General features: G+C 41.1%; 1 protein-coding gene across 2 annotated transcripts in view; it reads right to left on the bottom strand.

Annotated features, from left to right (window-relative positions):
* Positions 1–363: 363 nt before the first annotated feature.
* BCO2 (beta-carotene oxygenase 2) overlaps positions 364–19,720 on the bottom strand; it is a 51,645-nt gene continuing 32,288 nt past the window's right edge. For both annotated transcript variants that reach the window (XM_051849398.2, XM_008261401.4), the window contains exons 3-12: positions 18,627–18,838; positions 18,300–18,415; positions 17,192–17,294; positions 10,016–10,144; positions 7,258–7,418; positions 5,822–5,989; positions 3,657–3,794; positions 2,252–2,434; positions 1,696–1,806; positions 364–603 (exon numbers count right to left, since the gene is read on the bottom strand). In XM_051849398.2, coding sequence (XP_051705358.2) covers positions 490–603; positions 1,696–1,806; positions 2,252–2,434; positions 3,657–3,794; positions 5,822–5,989; positions 7,258–7,418; positions 10,016–10,144; positions 17,192–17,294; positions 18,300–18,415; positions 18,627–18,838 — 1,435 coding nt within the window. In that variant the 3' untranslated portion in view covers positions 364–489. The remainder of the gene's footprint in view (positions 604–1,695; positions 1,807–2,251; positions 2,435–3,656; positions 3,795–5,821; positions 5,990–7,257; positions 7,419–10,015; positions 10,145–17,191; positions 17,295–18,299; positions 18,416–18,626; positions 18,839–19,720) is intronic.

Here is a 19,720-nt window from a genome sequence, read left to right as displayed (position 1 = left end):
AAGGCTGAGCTGGGGAAGGGGGAGTGGCTGTGGGTGGTCTGCAGGAGCTTGGTGCAGTTACAGTAGTGTCTGCTGTAAACAGCCAGTTTAGAAGCCTCCAGGGGTAAAGATGGCTGTAATGGAAAGGAGAAGATGTCTATGAGACCAGTACTCCAAGTCTGAAATTGCTTGTGCTCTCCCAGGACCTGTTACCTTACAGTCTGATGGTGGCAATGACCCAGTTTTAGTTTCTCTTTATGCATACTTACTATTATCTAAAGAAAGATATAGCCAATAAGTGTACATTGATACTCTGTCAACAGGTTGTATCAACATTTGCTTAATGATTTCAAGGAAAAGCCTCAAGAAAAGATAAAACCATAGTCGTCTCATGAATTCTGTTTTTAATAGTAATGTAAAAATCAAACGGTTTGGAAGGTTATGATGCCCTTTTTTCTCTCTTTTGTACAAAGCGTACTGATTTTAAATCTGGTTCTTGTGGTTATCCCATCAGATGGGTATGAAGGTGCCATGGAATCCGTAGGGTATTTGCACAGGTACCTCTGCTCTGCCCAGTTCTTCAAAGTTCTTGGCATCCAAGACTAGGAGGAAATTGCTTTCATTCTAGAAAAGGAAAGACAATACTGAAAACTCCTCTTTTTTTCATGGAAAATCTGTCTCTTCTACTGGACTACAAAATTCCTAAAGGAGAAACTATGTCTTACCTAGCACAGGATCTCACCTGTCTAACTCATGAAATGTTTGCACAATGATAAACTGGAATGAAAAGGAAATTATGGCTGAACAGATTTATACCTAAAGAAATTAAGTTGCCTATATCAGTGACCTTCATAGGAACTCTTTGATTAATGATCCTTATACTTGTTCCTTCCCAATCACCTAAGAAACATTTCCAACTTAGAAATATCTCCATTTTGTGTTACTTTGGAACTGTTCAAAGGGCAGTATTGCAAGGCAGGCTGAGATCTGCCCTGATCTAATTACAGGAGTGCCAAGTGCATCACGAGGCCTAACTCTTCCCAAGTCCATGCAGACATTGCTAATTGATCACAGCACTTGTCCCACTGAATTCCTAGAAGGCCTCTGACTCCTACACCCAAGGCAGCCACGAATAATAATTAATAATGAATATATTCATTTGGACCAAAATCTGTGCTCAAGGTGAATGTGTTTGCCACATGACTGCCCCCAACAAAAATTCAGATGGTAAGTAACATAATTGAGACACTAGGTCAGGCTTATGGCCTTGGACTTTGAAGTCCATTGATTGAAATCGTCACAGAGGGTGATATGAACATTACCTAGAAGCCAAAGCATGTAGATTTAAAGACTGGTTTTACCTCTATGAGATCTGCTGCAAGTCTCTTTCAACCTCTTTAAGTTAAAATTCCATGTGTGTAAAAACAGTATCCCACAAAGTTGTTTTGATGACTAAATAATAATGAAAGTAGTTTGTAAATAACAAATTCCTATGCAAATGCAAATTAGTATTATGGTCCTACAAATAGAATTTTAAAACAATAATACAATACAGATTATAATAAAGAAGTAAATAGTAAGGAGAGCAAGTGAAGGGTACCATATTGGAATTAAGTGAACTATTAACAGCATCACTAAATAGAACCCTCAAGTGGCTTTACTGCTACTTTTCTCCCTGATTAGTGACAGCCAGGAATAACTGATCAATTGATTTACCTGGTTGGGAGTGATCACCACAGAAAGAACCACCCCACCATCTTCTTCACTGGCTCCTGGTACTGGCACAAAAATAGGTTCTGAGGGATAAAAGCCATCTTTTCTCCAAACCTGCAAGGTTCCCCAAAAAAAGTATATGATCATAAGACCAGTTGTGATCAGGAAGATTTCTGTAGCTTTTGTCACTCCCAGCATGAATTTAGCTATCAATAGAATAATCCAGTATAACATCAGGCTAAGTGAGTTGAATGGGATGAGGGAGGTTTCCAATTCGAGATTCCATCACCACCTAACACAATTTATGTAATTATAATTTCCCAACAATCTCAACTTACAGCTTCTCCCAAAATAACATTATTTTTCTGGGCTCTGGATTCATTTAGATTCTCCAGAGGGAACATACTTCCAACTTAGTGATTCTGTGGTTCTTAATCTTAATAAAAGATGGCTGAGCTACTTAAATAATCCTAAGAGTTACCTTAAACCAAACAGTAACTAATTCAAAGAGCAGAAGAGGTCTTTGAAAAGTTCAGAAAGGGAAAGATATTTTAATCACCTTCAGTGTCTTGTTCACCACATCCACCTTGATCAGAGAATCCCCCACCAAATGCCGAAAACCACAGCCATAGAAGAAACGATACTTTTTGCCACTGAATTTTCCATAGTTGATCTGGGGAAACTCAATGCCTCCTTCCTCCATTAGGTCCTTGTGATGCAGACTTTCATGAGAGCACCAAATCTAAGAGATGCCAAAAGGATTTGCTTATTTGCTTAATTCTTGCTTATTTTCTTCTATGTAGGTCAGTGAGAGAACTAATATCCTATAAGAATTTTTAACAGGGCTTGGAAACTGAGATTCTAAATGATTTTTTAAAAATTATTCTTTCATCATGTATATGAATGCATAAAATACTATCATGAGGGTGAGCAACTGACCTAGCAATTAAGATGCCCACATCCTGTATCACAGTACATGGATTCAAGTCCTGGATCCAGCTCCCAATTCCACCTTCTCAGCAGATAATGGCTCAAGTAGTTGGGTTCTGCCACCCACATGGGAGCCTGGGGGTGAATTCCTGGATCTTAGCTCTTAGCTTCTGCTTTTAGCCTGGCCTGGCCCTAGGCATTGTGGGCATTTGGGAAGTGAACTAGTAAATTGGAGTACTCTCTCATGCTTCCCCTCCCCCTTAAACAATTATTAAAAAAAAATAATTTAGAAGATATGAAAACAAAAATTAGGTTTTGTAACCACTCATAGAATGGCATAAGAGATGAAAATGAGCTTTTTATTCTACCAAAGCTAAGAAACTGACAGCTTTACAACAATATGCTTACTCAAATTACCTAAAAGATGGGGACAGTCAAGGCCAATCTGAAATGCTTAGACATCCCACAACCATTAGAAAGTTGCATTTGTCTGTTTCAAAACAAACAAAACAGGGCCGGCGCCGCGGCTCACTAGGCTAATCCTCCGCCTAGCGGCGCCGGCACACCGGGTTCTAGTCCCGGTCGGGGCGCCGGATTCTGTCCCGGTTGCCCCTCTTCCAGGCCAGCTCTCTGCTGTGGCCAGGGAGTGCAGTGGAGGATGGCCCAGGTGCTTGGGCCCTGCACCCCATGGGAGACCAGGAAAAGCACCTGGCTCCTGGCTCCTGCCATCGGATCAGCGCGGTGCACCGGCTGCAGCGCGCCGGCCGCGGCAGCCATTGGAGGGTGAACCAACGGCAAAGGAAGACCTTTCTCTCTCTCTCTCTCTCTCACTGTCCACTCTGCCTGTCAAAAAAACAAACAAACAAAACAAAGTAGATAGTAAACACAGTGCTCCTTCCCATCCAGGTTCTGTGATTCTTGTTATCTGAATGCTACAAAGCCTACTGAGCATGAAACACTGTAGGGAACACCCAATGGATGAAGCAACCCCACTGAAGTTCAAAGTCTTTGTCTAACGTCCATTCATAGCATACCTTTCCGTCAGCCTGTTTCACAGCACTGGCTGAAGAATAGGACAACGGACTGAGGTTCTTCCCCTCAGGGGCATTTATACTGACATTTAAAGGCAAAACAAACCTTCGAGGGAAAGATCTGGCTACTGAATTATAGACCTGTTGAGAGAAAAATGAAGCAGATGGTAAAAATTGTCACTCATAGGATAACAGCATGTCCTAACCAGTTAGAGCCGATCAACATTATTGGCATTCTTTGTAATTACATAAATGATAATTTCCATTTATTAAGTATTTGTTGGGTACCTACTTTAGGCCAAGCACTGTTTTTGAAATGGAGATACAGTGGTGAACAAAGTAAACTCTTTACCCTCATGTAATTTATATTTTAGTAGTAAAAGAATCATAATAAGCAAACAGAAAAATTAGAAAATATTTGTTACTTAATTAGCATCAAATAAAAGATTAACTACATAACCAAAGATCTAAAGGACTGAAAAGGCGCTCTCTTTTTAGTTTTTTTTTTTTTTAAAGATTTATCTATTTTATTTGAAAGGCAGAATTACAGAGAGGGAGAGGCAGAGAGAGAGAGAGAGGGAGAGAGAGAGAGGGATCTTCCATCGCCTGGTTCACTCCCTAGGAGGCCATGACGGCTGGAGCTGGGCCAGTCTGAAGCCAGGAGCTTCTTCTGGGTCTCCCATGTGGGTGCAGGGGCCCAAGGACTTGGGCCATCTTCCACTGCTTTCCCAGGTGCATTAGCAGGGAGCTAGATTGGAAGTGGAACAGCTGGGACTCAACTGATGCCCATATGGGATGCCGGTGCTGCAGACGGCAGCTTAATTCACTATGCCACAGCGCCAGTGCACTCTTCAGGTTTGAGCAGAATAGATGTTGTGCAGAAGAGGATCAACTTAGCAGGCCTGGGTTGTTCAACCCCTGCACACTTTCTAGAAGTTTTCATGACTTACCCTTGGTGGCTCTTGGGATGCTCGGTCTGGTAAGAGTGTTGGTGCATGTGTGAGGCCTTGAGTTACACTCCACTAGTTTATCCAGTTTATACTAACAATGACTTACAGAGAACACCCAGGCTCCCTTGGGAGCCTGAAACATCAGGCTGAGTTTATTAAAGGATGTTCTTCAAGCAGGAGAAAATATTTCAGTAAAAAGCTCAAAGAGTCAAAAGGAACTAACAGCATTAAACAAGGTATAGGTGTAGGCAAATGGGGTACTAAGAATAATTGTGAATGCATAAAACAAAAATAACAATGCCTTGTCAGATTTAATAGAGAATTAAAATGTGTAAGAACAGTAGCATATAAATCAGAAGTAAAAGAAATGGAGTTAAAGTGTTGTAGAGTCCTTGTGTTGTCTACAAAAAAGTAAAAAATCAATTCGTAACATATTTTGATAAAGCAAGGATGCATGTTGAACTTTCAAAAAATTGCTAAAGAATAATAAACTATGACTAACAAGCTAGTGAGCAGAGAGTAAGGTTTGGAGAAGGGGTGGAAATGAAATTATGAAATATATGCAACCAACCCAGAGAAGGCAAGAAAGGAAAACGAAACAGAAATTAACACTGATAGGAAGGAAATAGTAAGTGACGTATTGAAACCCCAATATACCAGCAATTGATTCACCTAATGTCCCAATTAATAGTCAAGAAGAAGCACAATAGATTTTTAAAAATATATCCTGCTTATAAAGTACACATTTAGAAAGAGTAAAAGTGAAAAGATAGAAAAGAGCATGTAAATACTAAGGAAAAAGTAGACTTCAGTGAGTGTTGTGACCCAGGTTAAGTTGCCTCTTGGGACATCCAAATTCCATATCAGAGCGCCTGATTAGAGTCTGGCTCCTCTGCTTCCAATCCAGCTTCCATTTTGTTATTCCATCCAGGAAACTTAAGCATATACTTTTAATGTATTAGTATAATAAGGAGCTAATCACAGTGCTTCCAAACATGTATCTTGGCTGCCTTTACCATGCTTTTTATTTATTAGGTATTAAGTAAGTTACTTCAAATTATTTTTTAATAATAAATAAATGGCAAGGCTGTGTCTTCAATGCTTTAAAACTGGTCTCTCTCCTTTGCCAAAAAGGAGGCAGTTAATTCCAAAGGCAAAGCCAGATTCTGTCTAGTACAAGATTATTTTGATAACTCCTAAAAAGTCAGGGATGTTTACCTGGTCAAGGCCTTTTCCAGCTCTCCTGAGATTCTGTAGTTGGTAAACATCTAGGCTTTTTCCGTTATCTTGACAGCACATGTCAATTACAATACAGCCCTGGTCTTCAAAGGCATTGATTTGATGAAAAGTAACAAAGGGTTCACTGTAGTACATCTCTGGAAGAAGCTATGTAGGAAGGGTGGGGGACACAAACAATGAGAAAGAAACTTCCCTTCCTTGCCTCTCCCCCTCCCCTTCCTGTTCCCCCCCTTTCCTTTCCATGTAAGGATTTCCCCCTACATGGCAGGTCAGTTCAGTGGTTGCAACAAAAAAGTAGAATCCAGAATGAAGGAGTAAATATGCTTTGACTTAAGCATCTTATCTCATACTGATCAGTGAACTGGGACTATTTGATATAAACCAACAGTTACAACTAATTTAAAAGTCCTTATGAAATATTGCACAATATTTAGAAAGATAAATATTCTAGACTCTGCATGGTTAAATAGAAAATACTGCTATTTAGCTAGCTTATGATAAAGGAATTACCCTCTCTTTGAAAAATGCACTCATTACTAAAGCTTTTTTTGCGTAATGAAGCTTAAGTAGAGTAAATTTAGGAGACTATGTCTTTAGGGAGGCAGAAAGTCAACAAATATGATAACGCTATCACTAATCAGATGTACAACAAGATATTCAACCAACATTTCTTTGATTTGGTGGGATTATCATATTCACTTATCAAGAGGTCTTAGAGGCCAGCGCCACGGCTCACTAGGCTAATCCTCCACCTGTGGCGCCAGCACCCCGGGTTCTAGTCCTGGTTGGGGCGCCGGTTCTGTCCCGGTTGCTCCTCTTCCAGTCCAGCTCTCTGCTGTAGCCCGGGAAGGCAGTGGAGGATGGCCCAAGTGCTTGGGCCCTGCACCCGCATGGGAGACCATCAGCATAGCACACCGGCTGTAGTGGCCATTTGGGGGGTGAACCAACAGAGGGAAGACCTTTCTCTCTGTCTCTCTCTCTCTCTCTCTCTCTCTCACACACTCTCTAACTCTGCCTGTCAAAAAAAAAAAAGAAAAGAAAGAGGTCATAGAAGCAACTCATTAAAGTCTCATAGAAGTTACAGAGGATCTCTGCATGAACAGTATCTTCTTTTGCAATTATTATGAATTGGAAAAACCTATGCTCAGGTTTCTACGTGCCATTTTAATTGAATCAGACAATTAAAAAATGAAATCATTTCCCACAGTTCCCTAATAAGAAATAAGAAGAAGAAGAAGAAGAAAATCCTACTATACTAGTTACTAAGTAGCCAGCCCTACCTATAGAAGAGGGTAATATCTTTGATTAGGAGTGTCTTAGGCAAGTAACGTCCACTGAAGGTAAACAATAAACTACATGGAAATTTGCCTTTCTGTGCAACCACGTTCATGATAAATATACTCAAAATATGGCACCTGTCCAGTGTTTTTATCCACCACATGAAACCGTGTATTATACTGGGGTTCCCAGCTTATTCCATCTGAAATGGCTTTTCCCCGAATTTTAGAAGTGACAATTTTCCAAAGATTCATCTTCAGAGGTTGTTCAATGAAGATTATGTAGTTCCTTGTCATTCCTAAAAGGTTCCAGCAAACAATAAATAAAATATTATTTGGCAAGCTAGAGTTGTCTGAAATGTAACTGTTGTGGAAAGTTGTCTAATTCCTGGACATAGTGGGGACACTTCAAAATGTTTATGGGAAACTGCAATGGAAAGAGAAGTTTATTTTGGTACAAAAATTTTTGAAATCCATGCCTACAGGGGATTTTCAGAAAGTTTGTGGAAAATGCATATTATTGGAAAAAAAATCCTATGCATGGATTTCAAAATTCTTTGTACCAAAATAAACTCATTTTTGAATTTCATTTTTCCCACACACACTTTGAAGTACCCTCATATTACTGCTGACCTAAGCAAGCATCAACCAGAAAGACTTCTTCATTACTTCCCAGATTTGCCATAGAAATTTTCTGTTCTGACATAAAAAAAAAGGAACTGCTTTGAGTAGCTTGGGTTGAATATCCTGTTTGTTTTTATCATTTTTTAAATACTTTCTTTCTAAATATTTTTGGTTTAGGAACAAAGTAACAAGATTCAAATTAAAGTGTCATTTATGAACTGTACATTTAATCCTTTTGCTATTTGTTCTGGGGGTAAAGATCCAGGAGCAGTTTGACTGTAACAGTTTAAAATAGAGAAAATAAACAATTTGAAAATGCTGATGAGGATGTAGGAACAAAGGTCCCCTAATCCACTGTTGGTGGGAATGCAAACTGGTAAAGCCACTACGGAAGACAGTTTGGAGATACCTCAGAAATCTGAATATAGTCCTACCATACGACCCAGCCATCCCACTCCTTAGAACTTACCCAAAGGAAATTAAATTGGCAAATAAAAGAGCTATCTGTACCTCTATGTTGATTGCAGCTCTATTCACAATAGCTAAGACATGGAATCAACCTAAATGCCCGTCAACAGAAGACTGGATAAGAAATTATGGGATGTGTACTCTATGGAATACTACACAGACATAAAAAAAATGAAATCTGGTCATTTGCAACAAAATGGAGGAATATGGAAAAAATCATACTAAGCGAAATAAGCCAGTCCCAAAGGGACAAATATCATCCCTGATCTGTGACAACTGAGCACCTAAAAGGAAACCTGTAGAAGTGAAATTGACACTATGAGAAGCAATGACTTGATCAGCCCTTGTCCTGACAGTCGAGGAACAGCTTATTATTGTATTCTTTTTACTATTTTCTTTTCCTACTTAATACCATTGGTTGAACTCTTTAATTAACACAGAATTATTCTTAGGTGTTTAAATCCAATTGAAAATTGATCCCTGTAAAAAATAAGGGTAGGAATAAGAGAGGGAAGAGATGTACAGTTTGACACATGTTCCCGCAGACTTACAGCTAAGGGTAAAGCTAAAAACTTGCCAGGGGACTCCAAATCCCATTAAGTTGGCAGGTACAAATGCTATCTTACTAGTTAAAATGATCATTCTAAGTGCATAACTGATCATAAAGATAGGAATAAGTGCCAAAGGGATCACATAAATAAAACCAAGTGTCTGCTAATAACAATAGACAGAATTAAAAAAGGAGAGTATGATCCAACATGAGAAGCAGGCCACACAGGAGACTCATAGAATCACAAATGCCCTAAACAGCATTCTGGCCTCAGAATCAGTCCTTAAGGCATTCTGATCTGGCTAAAAAGCCCATGAGGGCATTTCAGGCATGGAAAGCCAAGACACTGTGGCAAAAAATTTCCTACATAAAAGATCTCTGTGAGTGAGATCCCAGTGGAAAGAAGGGACCATCAAAGAAGGAGGTACCTTTTTCTGAAGGGAGGAGAGAACTTCCTCTTTGATTATGGCCCTATCTAAATAATGACGGAGTTTTTGGACTCAAAAGGCTTCCATAGCCTTGGCAGCTCATGACAAGAGCCTCGGGTGATCACTGATGTCATAAATAAGAGTGTCAGTTGTTAAATCAACAACAGAGTCACTATGTACTTGTTCCCCATGTAGGACCTCTGTCCTTAATGAGTTGTACTATGAGAATTAACAGTAAAACTTGTCTTCAAACAGTACTCTATACTTTGTCTGTGTGAGTGCAAACTGTTGCAATCTTTACTTAGTATAGAGTTGATCTTCTTTATATAAAGGTAATTAAAAATGAATCAATGAAGAATGGGATGAGAGAGGGAGTAGGAGGTTGGATAGGAGTGGGGGTGGGAGTGCAGGTATGGAGGGAAGAACCACTATAACCAAAAGCTGTACCTATGAAATTTATATTTATTAAATAAAAGCTTTCTAAAAAAACAGTTTGAATAAAAGTAAAGCCAACTATGTTTTAATTCAAAAAAATATATATTCCAGATATTTTCATGTATGGTTATTATTTTGGGGCTTCAATGTTGACTACAAATTTTCAGTTCTGTCAACTTTTTAGTAATTGTTTGTGCTAAAGAAACTATATCCTTTCAAGCAGCATATAAAGAGTTGGTGACTAAACAGAATCAACTTAACTAGCCTTAAAATGCAACACTGGCCTTGGTATCACCATACTGTAACAAACACATCACTTGCCAACATTAATCTCTGTGCTACAGCAATGATAAGGCAGGGCCACTGTCATCTGCCCTCTCTCTGGACTCACCAAAGCTGTGGTAGTAAGAAGGCTTTGTCGATTCTGCAGGAGCAATAGAACATATCACCTCAGCACCATGGATCGTCTCCCCAACGTCTGCCTTCTCTGGAGGAACCCGAATAACATTATAACAGGAACCTGGAAGATGAAAACCTCTCTTAACTCTTTTTTATACATTCTAGAAGAAAGGGTAACCCTTGCTCTTGGAACTAGGCAAAAGCAGTTAAGAGATTTATGCAGCATGCGTGACCCTCATCTTTCATGAAGAGTTCTTTCAAACAAAGATTTGGATATAAAAAATACTAACTTTTAAAAAAATACTAACTTTATAAAAGCCATTAGCTAAGGTTTTGAAACAACGCAAAGTAATAAACCAATGGCTCATTGTATTTTAATGATCTCAATTATTTACTCCCTTAGTCCATGCAGATGAATTCCCTCTGTATTTCATGGAGAAAGATAAGGTATCAGCCAAGAAAACCCTCAAATTGTATTTGTTCCTCCCTTTCAGTCCCCTGTTCCAACCACTACAGTTTCCATGTGCACCCATACACCTATCCTTTGTACAGTCTTCTGGAACCCTGGGGTCACTCTGGGACCCCTCCCACCCTTCTCATCAATACATTCACACAATCATTCATCTGTTGATTCAAGAGTCAGCTCAGGCATCCACTCCTCAGGCAGCCTTCCCTGAATCTTCTCCACCCCAGAAGCATTTCGTGTCCTATTCTGTGCTCATTACATCCTACATAGTTGTAGCACTTACGCATTGTACATAGCTTTCTGCTTGTTTGTCTCCTTCCCTGTACAGGGTGGGAGTTGTGTCTGATTCATCTTTCCATGCTTAGTACCAAACAAGGACTTGGCATCTAGTAGGCACATTATAAATAGCTATCAATGGATTAACTAATAATATGTTTGTCAAACCACTCAATGAATGAATAAATGGTTGATCTTGAATTATCTTCCTAGTACTAGAATTGCCAGGGTAGGCTGTGGTGAATTTGAGTGACATAGAATTTTTTTTAAAAGATTTGTTTTATTTATTTGAAAGACAGAGTTACAGAGAGAGGTAGAGACAGAGAGAGAGAGAGTGGTCTTCCATCCGCTGGTTCACTCCCCAGATGGCTGCAACGGCCGGAGCTGTGCCGATCCTAAGCCAGGAGCTTCTTCCGGGTCTCCCGCACAGATGCAGGGACCCAAGGCCTTGGGCCATCTTCCATTGCTTTCCCAGGCCATAGCAGAGAGCTGGATAGGAAGAGGAGCAGCCGGGACTAGAACCAGTGCCCATATGGGGTGCCAGCACTTCAGGCCAGGGTGTTAACCTGCTGAGCCACAGCGCTGGCCCCGGAGTGACATAGAATTTTACACTATATTAGCTTCTTTTAGAACAAGATAGCCACACAGTTTTCTATTTACTAATTCTACAACTACTTCTTGAGCACTATTATATTCTAGACATAGTACTAACTGTTCTAAATGTAACATTCAGGCACTTATATACAGCAGTGTACAAAACAAACAAAAATCTCTTCCTTTATAAAGCTCAAAGTACTAATAAATCATATAGTAAGTAGAAATACAATTTATTAGATGATAATAAGAACTATTATGGACAAAAACAGGCAGTGAGGGTTGGGGTGACTGTATAAGGCTAGGGGCTCCTGTTTGCAATTTTAAACAAAGATTATTTGAAAGGCAGAGTTACAGAGAAAGGAGGGGAGGCAGAGAGAGGGGGAGAGAAAGAGAGAGAGAGAGGAAGGGAGGGAGAGACCGTCCATCCACTGGTCCACTCACCAAATGCCTGCAATGGCCAGGGTAGGGACAAGCCAAAGCCGGAAGCCTGAAACTACATGCAGTCTCCCATGTAGGTATCAGGGACCTAAGTACTTGAGCCATCTTCTGCTGCTTTCCCAGGTGCATTAGCAGAGGACTGGGTGGGAAGTGAACAGCTGGGATTTGAACCCCGCCTATATGGGATGCTGAGGTTGCAGGTGGTGGCTTAACCCGTGGCACCACAATACAGACCTCCTATTTGCAATTTGCAATATGGTGATCCAGGAAGGCTTCACTAAGTAGGTGATCTATGAGTAAAGACCTGAAAGAGGCAAAGAGAGCCTTGAGGACAGCTGGAAGGAATGCATTCCCAGAAGAAGGAAGAGCATATGCCAAGTTCTAAGCCAAGAGCAGTTTGTAGTCTTCTAATAACATGAGCAAGGAGGAGTGTCTAGGAGACAAGTTCAGAGAGGAGAGGTGGGTATGGGTTGAAAGGACAGCTCGGGCTGCTGCTGAGAACAAAGTAAACTAGGGCAAGGGCAACAGCAGGGAAACCGGCTAAGAGGCTATTGCTGTCATTTTAAGTGAGAAGATAGTGGCTTCACGTAGAGTACTGGCTAGGTAGGTGGTGTGAGTGGCTGGATTTTAGATATATTTGAAAGGACATCTGGAATTACATTTTGATCAGTGGGTGTAGATGTTGGGAAAGGGGTATAAAATATGACTCGAAAATTATTGTCCTGAGCAACTGGAAGGATGGGGTTAGCATCAACCGAGACAGGAAAGATAGAAAAGATCTTTGGGTGGCCGGCGCTGTGGCATAGTGGGTAAAGCCACATATGGGCACCAGTTCGAGTCCTGGCTGCTCCACTTCTGATCCAGCTCTCTGCAGTAGAAGACGGCCCAAGTCCTTAGGCCCCTGAACCTGAGTGGGAGACCTGGAAGAAGCTCCTGGCTCCTGCCTTTGCATCGGCACAGTTTCGGCCACTGCGGCCATCTGGGGAGTGAACCAGCAGATGGAAGACTTTCTCTCTCTCTCTCTCTCTGCCTCTGCCTCTCAAATCAATAAATAAATCTTAAAAAAAAAAAAAAAAGGAAAAGAAAAGATCTTTGGGAAAAAGGATTAGGAGTTAATTTTGTAATGCCTATCAGACATCTAGTAAAAACACCGAGTAAGCAACTGAATATAAACACTGGAAAGGTCCAGGCTGGGGAGGCAGATGCGATTTGAGAACCCTTTATGTGTAGTAAAATATCATACTTTGTACAGTGATGACGATTGTGGGAAGCAACTGGGAGCAACTCGGACTAGACTGTTACTGGAATTAAGACTTATTCTATGCATCTGCTCTCCCACAATATGGCACTGAGAGAGGAGCAAACAGTTTCTACACAGCTGCCTTCAGTTCAACCAATAAACTGTAGGACCTGCTCCTGATTGGAGGAGAGCAGCGTACTCGGCGTGTGGGTAGCAGAGTTGGGATTGGTGGAAGAGGACTATAAAGGAGGAGAGAGACAACATGCACGAGGAACACCTGAGGAACACCTGTGCAGCCCTCGAGAGAGCCGGCCGGTGGTGTGCGCTCCCCCGCAAGTGGGGAAAGTGGTAGGGGGAACCGCCCTTCCACGGAGGTGGAAGGGTCGGTAGCCAACCCGGGAAGAACCAGCAGCAAACCCGGGGAGGGCCGAGCAGACAAAAGAACAGCGCAGGGTCCTGTGTCCTTCCTCCACGAAGAGGGGGAGCGACAGACGATAGCAGGTAGTTGTGTCGTTTCCAGAGTGCCCTACTTCTGTGTCCAACTGGTTAGTATGGAGATTATATTTTAAGTGAGAATGGAAAGCAAATTAGATAATGTTTAAAGGATTTTGTTAATCTTAAAAGGTTTTTTTAATATCTGAGAACAGAAAAACCCTTAAAAGCTTTTTGTTTCCTAAAGGTAGGAATTCTTTTATTACAGTGAGACACATTAAATTTCCCACAAACATATTCTAGGTAGTTGAGCTCCCTGTGGCTACATGTACATGGTTTCCAGTTCAGAAACTTCTCACTGAACCAAATAATCAAGTGAGAAAAAAGAAGTGGATTCATTGTTGGTCGGTTTAGGACAAAAAGAAATTCCTCTCTGTAACTGGATTAAGTGAAGATTACTCAACTCACTGAATCTAAACACATTAGTTTAATCACGTTTCAATGGCAAGTCTTTAAGACATTAGGCAAAGGCAAACAAACACCCAGGAAAAACTCAGCTCAGGAGTGTTCCAGAACAACTGCCCTGCCCTCTCCTGTGGCACTCTCCTGGAGTTTGTATAATACAAACAGCACACTGAGACAGAGTAACAGCCACCGTCTCTCATGATTGGCGGCTGGGTTTTCGCAGTAAGAGCCAAGGCCACTGGTGCCGATACCACCAAGAACCTTTAATGTGAGGATTCTTGGCCCCTTTTCAGTTTTACTGGACCAGAATAAAGCCCAGTAATCTACATTGCAATGGGCATTCTAGATGATCCTCAGGTGTGTGCACTAAAGGATAGGAATCACTGATCTAATGACTACTTTAGAATTAATTCAGAAGGGCTCAATGGTACTTCTCAGATTATAAATGAGTTAATAAGCAACTTTGTTAACAGAGTTAATTTATTAAGAAGTAGATTTTTTAATGATCAAAAAGATAGACCGGGGGCTGGCGTTGTGGCATTGTGGGTAAAATTGCTGCCTGCAATGCTGTCATCCCATATGGGCACTGGTTCGAGTCCCAGCTGTTCCACTTCCAATCCCACTCCCTGCTAATGTACCTGGGAACAGCAGTGGAAGATGGCCCAAGTACTTGGGCCCCTGCTACCCACGTGGCAGACCTGGATAAAGCTCCTGGCCTCTGGCTTCTGGCTTTGGCCTAGCCCAGCCCCAGATCATTGCGGCTATCTGGGGAGTGAACCAGCAAATGGAAGATTTCTCTCTCTCTCTCTCTCTCTCTCTACCTTTCAAATAAATAAAATAAATATTGAAAAAAAAAGAGAGAGATGAACAAAGCACCACAGCATCAATGTATCCTTCTGCTGGAATATTTTACCTAGAAGGATGTTTGCTGTTTCCAATAATAGTCTAAGAATCCATTCTTATCTGAGATCAGTTGATGAAGAAGAGAGAGAACTGGATGATGGAATATACAGGGCACCCTCTCTCTAGAACCAGTAAAAAAACAAAACTGCAGTATTCATCCTGATATACATGCACATGTGGAAATATGGAGAGGTACAGAGGAGCAAATCACAAAGGTAATTACTTGGGGCTGAAGTTGTAGTGCAGCAGGTTAAGCCACTACCTGTGATGCCCAGATCTCATATGAGTGCCAGTTCAAGTCCTGGTTCCTCCATTTCCAATCTAGCCACCTACTTATGTGCCTGGGACAGCAGTGGAAGATAGTATGAGTATTTGGACTTCTGCCACCCACGTGGGAGAGTGGGATGAATTCCAGAGCTGTTGCAGCCATTTGGGGAGTGAACCAGCAGACAGAAAAGCTCTCTCTGTCTGTCCCTCTTTCTCTGTTACTCTGCCTTTCAAATAAATAAATAAAATCTTAAAAAAAGAGAAAAGGTAATTACTCATCAAAAGTCTACCATTAGTATATACAAAGACTTCATAGGTTGCAGACAATAAGCTGATTAATAGCCAAGATAGATCAGAGATATGTAATACTTAAACTTCCTTTGCAAATGAAGAGAGACACATGTACCAGGAACATGAATTTACATGCCCTGAGAGAGTGGGTAGATAGGTGAAAATTAACAAATGAAGCAAGAAATGTTGACTAGGTGCAGATTGGGTACTTAAAAATACCAGTCCAGGGGTGGGGCATTTAGCTTGGCAGCTGACACCACTTGATGCACCTCAATCACATATTGGAGTGCCCGGTTTCAGTCTCAGCTCTGGTTCCCAGTGCTAGCTTTCTGCTAATGCAGACCCTGGGAGGGGAGGCAGTGGTGATAACTCAAGTGACTGGGTCCCTGCCACCCATCCGGAGACCTGGATTGAGTTCCTGGCTCCCAGCTTCAGTTTAGCCCAGTCCCAGCAGCATGGGCACATGAGGAACAGACCAATGAATGGAAGGTCTCTGTCTGTAGGTATGTCTCTCTCTCAAAAAAATTTTTTAAAAAGTCGAAAAGGGGGCCAGCACTGTGGCACAGAGGGTTAAAGCCTCAGGCTGCAGTGCTGGAATCCTATGTGCACACCAGTTCAAGTCCCAGCTGCTCAACTTCCAATCCAGCTCCCTGTTAATGCATCTGGGAAAGCAGAGGAGGATGGCCCAAGTCCTTGGGCCCCTGCACCCACATGGAAGACCCGGAAGAAGCTCCTGGCTCCTGGTTTCAGATCAAATCAGCTCCAGCCGTTGCAGCCATTTAGGGAGTGAACCAGCAGATGGTAGACCTTTCTTTCTGTCTCTGCCTCTCTCTGTAACTGCCTTTCAAATAAATAAAATAAATCTTAAAAAAAAAAAAGTAGAAAAGGAAGGAAAAGAAAAATATTATTTAAAAAGTCACAAAGGTATTGAACATTTGGGGTGGACTCTTTCCCAAGATAAATGATGCAAGTAACCTATAAATACAGTGTTCTATACTCAGTGATGAATAACTAATGAAACAATCTACTGACGTGGCTAACAGCAAGCTTCTGGGTGTGAGTAGGGCTGATGTCAGATCTGATATCAAACATGGAAGCTTACCTAACCACATGACTAACCATCCTCATGTTTCACTGCCCTCATTTGTAAAATAGTGTAGTAATAGCACCTTTCTCAGAGAATCAGTATAAGAATTAAATGAAAAAACAGAGAAAATGGTTTAATATCAACACATAGTAGGTAACAAACAAATGCTAGCTATCAGTAATAGCTATAGTACTTCCTGGAGCAGGTTGGCAGACAGGCATGGAAACACGTGGATGACCAGGAAAGAGACGTGTGGATGCAACCTCATTATGCCTTTTCTTTATAGTGCTTTACTCCCTCGGCAAAAATAAATTCTTTGTATGAGATATACAACATACCTTCTCTATCTTTGCTACAGCATCTAAATTTCTTATCCTCATGATATGGTACTTCTTAAAATTTCAAGTTTTAGAAATGCATAATGAAAATCTCTTTTGTAAGGCAAAAGCACAATGGGACTTAAAAATATGAGTTATGCTGAAAAGGAAAAGTAGAAAATCGGCTGCTAAGCATGGGTCCAAAAGGACCACACAACAGATACGTAATGATAAATCAGGTACCTTAAGTTCAGCAATGATACTTTGGAGATTTCCTTCTGAACCTTTCGAATTAAGCTTCATATGTTTACATCTTAACCATGATGCAACTCAGGGAGGACACTTAACTCCCAATTATTTCTAAAAATTCCTCCATCCCAACTTTATACCTCGTGGCCCATAGGAATTTCCCATGTTGTAGGCTGTTCCATCTGAGTCATAATGAGGGTGTGCAGTTGCTCCATTCACAGCAATAAATTTGCTCCAATCTACCTGCAAATGTAAAACCACTGGAGATGGTTTAATGTCACATGGGCTGATCTCTATTTGCATGAATAAACAGTAGTGATGTATCAAAAAAAAATTTTTTTAAGATTTACTTATTTATTTGAAAGGCAGAGTTACAGAGAGAGAGAGTGTGTGTGAGTGTTTGCACTATAGTCCCTCCACTGGGTCACTCCCCAAATGGCTGTAATAGCCAAGACTGGGCCAGACCAAAGCCAGGAGCCTAGAACTCCATCCAGATCTCCCGCATGGATAGCAGGGCCCAACCACTTGAGCCATCCTTCATTGCCTTCCAGGTGTATTAACAAGGATCTGGATCAGAAGTAGAGCAGCTGGGACTCCCAACTAGTGCTCATACAATATGCTGGCTTCACAGGCCGTGACTTAACCTGCTGCACAACAACGGTGGCCCCAAATATTTTTAAGGTAAGATGTGAAAACTATAGACTAAGTCCTAACTTCCAACCTCTGGGAAATCTATTTTACCTACCAAAGAAAAAGAAATTGAGACACAGAAACAGAAAACCAAAATTCAACATGACCAACAAAAAACCCCAAATAGATTTGCCCAAGACCACAGGAAAGTTCAAAAGAAACAGGAATTAAAATTAAAATTCTGATATGAAAATTTATTTTTTATTAATACATTGAGTGAAGGAAATCTAGGTCTAAACAACCTCTTAGCTAATGTTAAGTGTGATGAGGAAGACCATGAACAGGCCAAAGAACGTTGATGTTACTTTCTCTCTCCTTTATCCTAGCCTGAGATAACAGGAATAAGGAAGAAGTTGAGGCTTATCTTTAAGGAAAACTGACCCCCAGGCCATTCTAATCAGGACAAAGTGTGAAGGTAATCTGAACCAATGGACAACTTTGATTTTGTGTGGTTAAAACTGTAATTTCTTGTTCAGATATCTGCTACTTTAAAAAAACAAAAGTAGATGGAAAAAAATTTTTAGAACCTATTTTATTCATGGTGTAATCTATACGTACCTTTTCTGTCTTTTCCAGAGTTTCAATATCCACTTTATTCATAAAGTTGGTTTCTGTGCTAACATAGTAATCGCCCTTGTACTGCACATAGTTGACGTTGGTGTTGTCAGTTGTGGCTAAAAACAAACCCCAGAGTTACTTAAGTACCACAGCTTACAGAAGTAGACCCTAAGCACACCTCAGAGAGAGAAAGCAATTTCAACATCTTCTTACACCCAAAAATATCTATTTGAAAGATTTTTATTTCTGTAAACCATTCTATATAATAATCATCCAAATAATCATCACTGTCACCAGCAAATTCTGGGCATAATAAAGGCTGCTTACCAGTCGGCTCAAACTTTGACATGAAACGTTCAAAAACATTCTTGCATGGATCAGGGAGAGCCAGTGTGCCAAATTCTGAGATCATGATTCGATTGTGAACACTGTTGGCCTTATATGTATCACTCTGTAGAAACTTGCTCCTGTATGTCACTGTGCCCTTCTCCATCCTGAACTGATGAAGCAAAGCCATTCCATCAAACCAATGATTATACCTGCACATAGGAAAAAAAAGTAGAAAAAACAAATATTAGTAAGAAAAGTATGGTGTCGGGGCCGGCACTGTGGCATAGCGGGTAATGCCTCCACCTACAGTGCTGGCATCCCATATGGGCACCGGTTCGAGATCTGGCTGTTCCACTTCTGATCCAGCTCTCTGCTATGGCCTGGAAAAGCAGTAGAAGATGGCTCAAGTCCTTGGGCCCCTACACCCACGTGGGAGACCTGAAAGAAGCTCCTGGCTCCTGGCTTTGGATCGGTGCAGCTCCAGCTGTTGTGGCCAATTGGGGAGTGAACCAGCAGATGGAAGACCTCTCTCTCTCTCTCTCTCTCTCTCTCTCTCTCTCTCTCTCCCTCCCTCCCTTCATCCCTCAGCCTCTCTGTGATTCTGCCTTTCAAATAAATAAATGAATCTTAAAAAAAAAAAAAGATGGTGCTTGCATATAAAAAAGTATGGTGTCGAAAGATGAAGTGATATATTTTCATTTCAAATAGAGAAATAAGGAAACAGGCTGAGTTGCCAGTACCATCTGATTATCCAGAGAACTTGCAATTAAGGAAGGTGGGCATTTTTAATATTTTACTATATCCTGGAGTACAAAAGGAAAGAGGAACTTATATTCTCCTGACCCTGACTCTATGATCCTTACCTCCTGTCAAGAAGCTCCCACTTTAGAGGACTCAGAAGAAAAACCCCACAGTAGTCAATGCTAAGAAAATTCTGATCTTTACCTTACTGCTAAGAGTACCACCTGCAATACCAGCATCCCATATGAGCACCATTTCAAGTCCTGGCTGCTCCACTTCCAATCCCACTCCCTGTTAATGTGCCTGGAAAAGGAGAAAAAAATGGCCCAAGTACTTGGGTCCCTGCCACC

This window comes from Oryctolagus cuniculus, chromosome 1 (genome assembly GCF_964237555.1).
Source record: "Oryctolagus cuniculus chromosome 1, mOryCun1.1, whole genome shotgun sequence".
NCBI lineage: Eukaryota > Metazoa > Chordata > Mammalia > Lagomorpha > Leporidae > Oryctolagus > Oryctolagus cuniculus.
The sequence above is the reverse complement of the archived record's forward strand: the minus strand, read 5'-3'. Positions and strand labels throughout refer to the sequence as shown.